The 7,231-nt window shown below is 56.4% G+C and overlaps 1 protein-coding gene across 3 annotated transcripts; it reads left to right on the top strand.

The window, feature by feature from the left end:
- The first annotated feature begins 841 nt into the window (after positions 1-841).
- Positions 842-7,091, top strand: HSP90AB1 (heat shock protein 90 alpha family class B member 1). 3 transcript variants are annotated; one of them, XR_012622447.1, is made up of 12 exons: positions 842-989; positions 1,162-1,308; positions 1,473-1,679; positions 1,963-2,122; positions 2,327-2,460; positions 2,944-3,261; positions 3,675-3,840; positions 4,036-4,226; positions 4,511-4,658; positions 4,916-5,184; positions 5,292-5,358; positions 5,618-5,700. XR_012622447.1 is itself a non-coding variant. In XM_074818150.1 (12 exons), exons 2-12 carry the CDS (start codon positions 1,162-1,164, stop codon positions 6,608-6,610), a joined length of 2,184 nt encoding a protein of 727 aa, XP_074674251.1. In that variant the 5' UTR covers positions 970-989; the 3' UTR covers positions 6,611-7,091. The 3 variants fall into 3 exon arrangements, 2 of the variants coding, with proteins under 2 accessions (XP_074674251.1, XP_074674252.1); XM_074818150.1 differs by lacking the exon at positions 5,292-5,358 and adding an exon at positions 6,501-7,091 and having other exon boundaries at positions 970-989; positions 5,618-5,951; XM_074818151.1 differs by lacking the exons at positions 842-989; positions 5,292-5,358 and adding exons at positions 995-1,072; positions 6,501-7,091 and having other exon boundaries at positions 5,618-5,951.
- Positions 7,092-7,231: the final 140 nt, after the last annotated feature.

Here is a 7,231-nt window from a genome sequence, read left to right as displayed (position 1 = left end):
CCCAACACACCACCCCTTTGCGCTGTATCATTCACAGCCATCACCTCCTCAGCACCCCCAGGCAACAACAATCAAAAACTGGGGCTCGGGTCCCCTCATGCCACCCCCAGCTTCCCTTGCTGTCAGGCCTGTGTGCCCACAGCCCCAACGGGGAAGGTAAGGCATTATGTTTATTGTATTGTCCTTAATATGGTGTATCCACACACTGGTTTCCCACGGGGGAAACGGGGCTGCTTTGCTTCCAGACCCTGACACGATCCCTACAGCCTGTCTCTCCCTGCAGAGCCTGTGCCCTCCATCTTGTCCCCTCCTCAGCCGCAGACCCCCCCCAGGTCACACCCAGCCTCAGGACAGCAAAGCTACATGACTCTCAACCCTGGGGGAACCGCAGCATGAAGCTGGCACAGCAGACACCCCATAGGGCTGGGGGGGGAATCCCCACTTCCCAGCTCAGGCCCGGAGCCTGCAGCCTGAGGGAGCCAAGAAACCGCCGCGGAAGGCGCGCCCGTGACCCCTGTGGAAACCTCTAGAAGTGTCTTTGCGCTGATGCCCCTCCACTCCGCCCCAAGACGGTGCTCCTCCGCTACCGGTAGCGAGAAATAGTCCCCCGCCGGGGCTCCCCGCCGCTCCTCGCCGCGGCGCTCGGAGGGCCGCGGGCGGCCCTCCGAGCGCCGCGGCGAGGAGCGGCGGGGAGCCCCGGCCGGGAGGCCCGGCCGGGAGCCGGTCCAGCAGCAGCATGGAGCTGAGGGCTGCGCACCCGCCTCCACCATGGCCGCCGCCGTTAAACGGCAACGCTGGTGGGCCCCACACATCTCTCTTGCCGCGGCGCCCGGGGCGGGGGGTGGCAGCGGGTCCTGCCTACAGAAGCCGAGAACAGAGTGGACAAGGCGGATGAGATAGGCAGGGCCGATAGGGAGGTATATTCATGAGGGTGGTGGGGGCCGGGATGCTGCAGAAGAATCATGGCCGTTTTAAGGCGGAAGGAAACGGTGAGCGATGAGGCCCCTCGGTGGCTATAAAAAGCCGCCGGTGGCGGTTGTAGTTCTTTTGCCGGTGTCTCACACTGAGCACGGTGAGGACCCTCGGCCGGGCCGCGCCTGGTACCCCGTTAACACCCGCCCCACCCCCCCCGGGGGCTAACGGCCTGTGCTTGCCTTGTAGATGCCTGAGGAAGTGCAGCACGAGGAGGAGGATGCGGAGACCTTCGCCTTCCAGGCGGAGATCGCCCAGCTCATGTCACTCATCATCAACACCTTCTACTCCAACAAGGAGATCTTCCTGCGGGAGCTCATCTCCAACGCCTCTGACGTGAGCCCGGGCCCCGCTCACCTCTGTGGGGGCGGTCTCATTCCTCAGCGTGGGGGGCTCAGGGGGAGGCTGCTGTCAGCCTGGGCGGTCTCCAGGGCTTGTGCTGGGGGTGGGAGGTGGCCGTTGAGGAGGGAGGCTGTGGCAAGCATCACCCTCTCCCCTAGGCACTGGATAAGATCCGCTATGAGAGCCTGACTGACCCCTCAAAGCTGGACAGCGGTAAGGACCTCAAGATTGACATAGTCCCCAACCCCCGGGACCGCACCCTCACCCTGGTGGACACTGGCATTGGGATGACAAAAGCAGACCTCATCAACAACCTGGGCACTATTGCGAAATCCGGTACCAAGGCCTTCATGGAAGCCCTGCAGGTGGGTTGCCTTTGATTGTATGGGTTTCCTAGGGCCTGGGCCACAGGCTTTCACTGGGGTATAACCCCAGCCTTGCTGCCACCTTTGCCATGGGAGCTCTTGGCCTACATGAGCGTGCTCCCCCACCTTTCCAGCAGCAGGGAGGAACTGAGGGTAGGGCTGGCTGCCTGTTGGCACTTGCCTCTTTTTCTTTGCATGCTGACCCAGTTCTTTGCTGCTGTGAATCAGTTACAGACATCTCTTGTCTCTTCGCTGGTCTATCAGTCTTTCTCTGCTTTCACAGGCTGGTGCAGACATATCCATGATCGGGCAGTTTGGTGTGGGTTTCTATTCTGCTTATCTAGTGGCTGAGAAGGTGGTTGTCATTACCAAGCACAATGATGATGAGCAGTATGCTTGGGAGTCATCAGCCGGGGGCTCCTTCACTGTCCGAACTGACCATGGTATGTATTGTACAAAAAACTTAAGTGTATTTCTTTGCTAGAAGCACCTCTTTTCCTGGTGCTCCCTAGAGCTGTGCTGCATTGTCAGTCACACTTGTTAACGTTAGGTATCAAGTAGTGTTTAGGGTCAAGGAGCTGGTCCCACTTGCTCTTTGCCCTTTAACACTGCTCTGAAATGCTGCTGTTTGTCTTCCCACACCATAGGTGAGCCCATTGGACGGGGCACCAAAGTGATCCTGTATTTGAAAGAGGACCAGACAGAGTACTTGGAGGAGCGGCGTGTTAAAGAGGTGGTGAAGAAGCACTCCCAGTTCATTGGCTACCCGATCACGCTCTATGTACGTAAGGGAAGGACTGTGGGGACCCACTGGAAAGCTGGAGGCAGGGGTGGGTGGTGTTGGGAGGGGAAGCCCAGAAGAGGGCAGAGTACAGTCTCTTCTGTTCCCTTCCATAGCTCCTGGCTGCTGGGAATTGAGCAGTGGTGCTCCCAGCTCCTGTGGCCAGAGGTGATTTGAGGCTGAGGGCTTATTGGAGGTGAAGGTGGTGGGTATCTAGCCACACTTCTGGTCTTTGATCTGTGCAGCTGGAGGTCATCTAAACCAGCCATGGAGGGAGGAGGGTTTCCTGCCCCTTGTCTCGTCTCAGACACAGCTTTTGGTTGTACAAGCTGTGGAGGGACTCTGAGAGCTGATTTCGGGAGAAGTCCTGGTTCCAGCTGTTGCATTTGTTGGGCCTTGGAGGACATGTATTTCGTCTGGAGCAAAACGATTCAGGTAACAGTTGCTTGGGGCTAAACCTGACCTTTGTCCCTTTCTCCACAGCTGGAGAAAGAGCGTGAGAAAGAGATCAGTGATGATGAGGCAGAGGAGGAGAAAGGTGAGAAGGAAGAGGAAGAGTCAGCATCCAAAGATGAGGAGAAACCCAAAATTGAGGATGTGGGTTCTGATGAGGAGGAGGAAGAGGGAGACAAAGGCAAGAAAAAAAAGACCAAGAAAATCAAGGAGAAATATATTGACCAGGAAGAGCTGAACAAGACCAAGCCTATTTGGACCCGCAACCCTGACGACATCACCCAGGAGGAGTATGGCGAATTCTACAAAAGCCTCACCAATGACTGGGAGGACCACCTGGCTGTCAAGGTGGGTGCTGGGCCACCCTGGCTTCCAGAGGGCCCCTTTCCAGCCCATACCCAGAGCCACTACGTGGTTGTGCTTCAGTGGGACTGAGGGCTCCTGGCCTTCTTGGTGGTGCCTCAGCCTGCACTGTGACTCCCTTGCAGGTGGAGGGGTTGGCAGTGCCAGCCTAGAAGCAGGGCAGGAGGGTGTTGGGCCTCAGAGGAGCATGAGTTCTCCGTCCAGGTCTGCTGGATGCCAGAGACCCCTGGCATGTAGTGGGCAGTAGGACTGTGGAGGGGGAAATGCTGGAGATCCTGCTGTGCCCCCCTGCCAGCCCCAGTGCTGAGGAATGGCAGTTCAGCCTGCCCACAGTGGGTCCTGGGAGAAGGGTAGAAGGGAAGCACCCCAGCAGCTGTTTTTCCTTCCTGGCTCCACAGCACTTTTCCGTGGAAGGGCAGCTGGAGTTCAGGGCCCTGCTCTTCATCCCGCGCCGTGCCCCTTTTGACCTATTTGAGAACAAGAAGAAGAAGAATAACATTAAGCTGTATGTGAGGCGTGTCTTCATCATGGACAGCTGTGATGAGCTCATCCCTGAGTACCTAAGTAAGAACCTCCCTCCCTCAGCCTCCCGGTGTGGAGCTGGGACCCCCACAGCTTGTGGTACCGTTCCCAGTACAAAGCAACTGGATGAGGCACTAGCTTGTGTGGGTGCACAGCAGTCAGTGTCTTAGCACTTTTCCTCCAGTGATGAAGCTCACAGTTCTTAACCTGACTCCTGTTTTCACTTTCCCTACTCAGACTTCATCCGGGGTGTTGTAGACTCAGAAGACCTACCTCTGAACATCTCTCGTGAGATGCTTCAGCAGAGTAAGATCCTCAAGGTGATCCGCAAAAACATTGTGAAGAAATGCTTGGAGCTCTTCTCCGAGCTGGCAGAGGACAAAGAGAACTACAAGAAATTTTATGAGGCCTTTTCCAAGAATCTGAAGGTGAGCTGGGCACCCTGGACCTGGAGGAGGGAGGGACCCATGACCCGTCTGCCTGAGGAGCAATTTTGTCCCTGTGCCATGTCTTTTCTGCATGGGTGTTAGGACAGAGGGGGGTCTCATGAGTGCTCCAGAGAACCTGTGTGTGGGCAGCTGGCCCCTCTGGCTGCCCTAGGCCCAACACTCAGATGGTCCAGGAGGGGTGGGCAGCGATGGCTGTGCCTCAGGGGTGGCCAAGTTTATGCAAGTCCTGTCCTGAAGGCTTCATGCTCCTCTTCTGCCCCCAGCTGGGCATCCACGAGGACTCAACCAACCGGAAGCGCCTTTCGGAGCTGCTGCGCTACCACACGTCCCAGTCAGGTGATGAGGTGACTTCGCTTTCAGAGTACGTGTCCCGTATGAAGGAGACCCAGAAGAGTATTTACTACATAACAGGTGAGCCAGAGCTCCTCCGTGCCCTAGTGAGGTGGAGCCCTAACTTAAAGCAAATTTTTCCAGGTAGGCCCTGCTGCCTTCAGCAGGCCCTCCCTGTTGAATCATGGCCCATCCCTGGGGGCTGGGGAAAGACCACCAGGCCTAGAGCCCTGGCTGCGGCCAGTTTTATGCTAGGGGTTCCGAATGACTGGTGCTGTTTGTCCTGCTGAAACCAGCTCTTACACCTTGGTGACATCTTGTTTTTACCCTTCTCACAGGGGAGAGTAAGGAGCAGGTTGCCAACTCAGCCTTTGTGGAGCGTGTGCGGAAGCGTGGCTTTGAGGTGGTGTACATGACTGAGCCCATTGATGAGTACTGCGTGCAGCAGCTCAAGGAGTTTGATGGCAAGACCCTGGTGTCGGTCACCAAAGAGGGGCTGGAGCTACCTGAGGATGAGGAGGAGAAGAAGAAGATGGAGGAGAGCAAGGCCAAGTTCGAGACCCTCTGCAAACTGATGAAGGAGATCCTGGACAAGAAGGTGGAGAAGGTGAGATGGGCAGAGGGAGCTCGGCCCTGGGCTGGAGGAAGGAGAGCTGGGCCCTCTGTGAGGCAGGCAAGGGCCCCAGCTCAGTGCGTGCCTCTCATCTCCTGCAGAGGAGCCGCTAAAGGAGACTGGAGGTCCCAGCATGCGCCATCTTGCTCTAAAGCAGCCAGGCTGCAGGTGAGGGGCACTGACCCAAACACATGCATTGATGGGAGCGGGTAAGTGCAGGAGACGTGCAGTGGGTGCTGAAGGTGCTGGCTGAGCTGTCCAAATGAAGTCTGTGCAGCAGTCCTGGCACTGCTTGGAGGATCTCTGCTTGCTTTGGGGTGTCCCCAGGTGAACTTGGGGCAAATACCTGGGGTACTATGTGCTGTGGTTGGGCCCAGTCCAGGCTGTATGTGGACCTTGCTCAGCTAACCCTTGGCTGCCTTGGCAGGTAACTATCTCAAACCGGTTGGTCTCATCTCCCTGCTGCATCGTCACCAGCACCTATGGCTGGACGGCCAACATGGAGCGCATCATGAAGGCTCAGGCGCTGCGGGACAACTCCGCCATGGGCTATATGATGGCCAAGAAGCACCTGGAGATCAACCCTGACCACCCAATTGTGGAAACCCTCCGCCAGAAGGCTGATGCTGACAAGAATGACAAAGCTGTCAAAGATCTGGTGGTGCTGCTCTTCGAGACTGCTCTGCTGTCCTCTGGTTTCTCCCTGGAAGATCCCCAGACCCACTCCAACCGCATCTACAGGATGATCAAACTGGGACTTGGTAGGTGTCTGTGCAGCTTCTCAGGCCTGGAGCAGGTCCTGAAAGCAGATCAGCTGGTGAGGCTGGTGTGTAACTGTCTTGGGGCGGGGGGAGGCCAGCAAGTGAGCCATGCTGGTGTGACATGCAGAACTGGCTGTGTACATACGATGACTAGGGGCAAGTGGAAATCTGGAACAAGGTGCTTTGGGGGGGCTTAGGCCTCTGAGTGGACCATCCTGTCCTCCACAAGGCCAGGAGCCACCACCAGGCTGCTCAGATGACAAGCTGAGGCTTTTTATTTCTTCAGAGTGAATGTCAAAAGTCTGTCATGGGAGATGTGGCCCATCTTGGTGAAACAGCTTGTGCCTGCACCCAACTTTTTTTTCTAAATTGCGTATTTGGCTAAAAATGTAAATCGAGAGGTGCTGTGGCTTGGCCTAACTACTGGATGCAAATAGCCCTGTCCCTCAGGCTGTGGGTAGGAGCCAGCCTCTGGTCTGGGAGAGGCTGTACCTCTGGGATCAGGTGTCACTTGGAGGCATCATCTCTTCCTTTCCTCCCCTCTCCCAGGCATTGATGAAGATGAGGTGACTGCAGAGGAGCCCAGTGCAGCTGTCCCTGATGAAATCCCCCCTCTGGAGGGAGATGAAGATGCATCCCGAATGGAAGAGGTAGACTAGAGGAGGAACGCCTCTTCCCTCACCTGCCAGGCCTCTGCCCCATGTCATGTCTGCTTAGAAGGGGGTCTGGTCCCACCAGCTGCTACTGACTTCTTGGTGGTGTCTTATTTTTTTTGTTTTGTTTGGTTGGGGTTGTTTTTGGCAGGGTGCAGGAGGGCATGATTCCCTGTTTGTTGGTAGTGAGTGATTCAGACAGCCCGAGGCCTGTCCGTTCTCTGTCTTGCGTAGGAACAGCTGGTGGGGAGTGGAGCTGAGGAGGCACCGGGATTCCCCTCTCTCCCCTGCCATGGGGTCTCTCATGTTCCCAGTAGGCATCAGACACTGCCCTTGTTCCACTGGGCTGGGAGAGCCCTTCCTCTGAGCTGCTGCCTCCCTGAACCCCCAGGGTAGGATGTTGTATTTTGGTTGGCTTGGTTATTTTTTTGATTATTTTTCTGTTATTTTGTTCTACTGGAATTAAAGTATTGAAGAATGTGACTTACATGGTGGGGTCCCTTGTGTTTCATGCCAGCCATATGAAGGAAAGGGTCTTGGCCTGTGCCTGAGGGTACTGGGCTACTGGTCTCTCCCCTGCCCTGACTGGTTTTCAGAGTCCTGCTTTAGGGGATCTCTAGCTTTCCC

The sequence above is a fragment of the Strix aluco genome, chromosome 3 (genome assembly GCF_031877795.1).
Source record: "Strix aluco isolate bStrAlu1 chromosome 3, bStrAlu1.hap1, whole genome shotgun sequence".
Lineage (NCBI taxonomy): Eukaryota > Metazoa > Chordata > Aves > Strigiformes > Strigidae > Strix > Strix aluco.
Note: the sequence above shows the minus strand (reverse complement) of the source record. Positions and strands in the feature narration are given on the sequence as shown.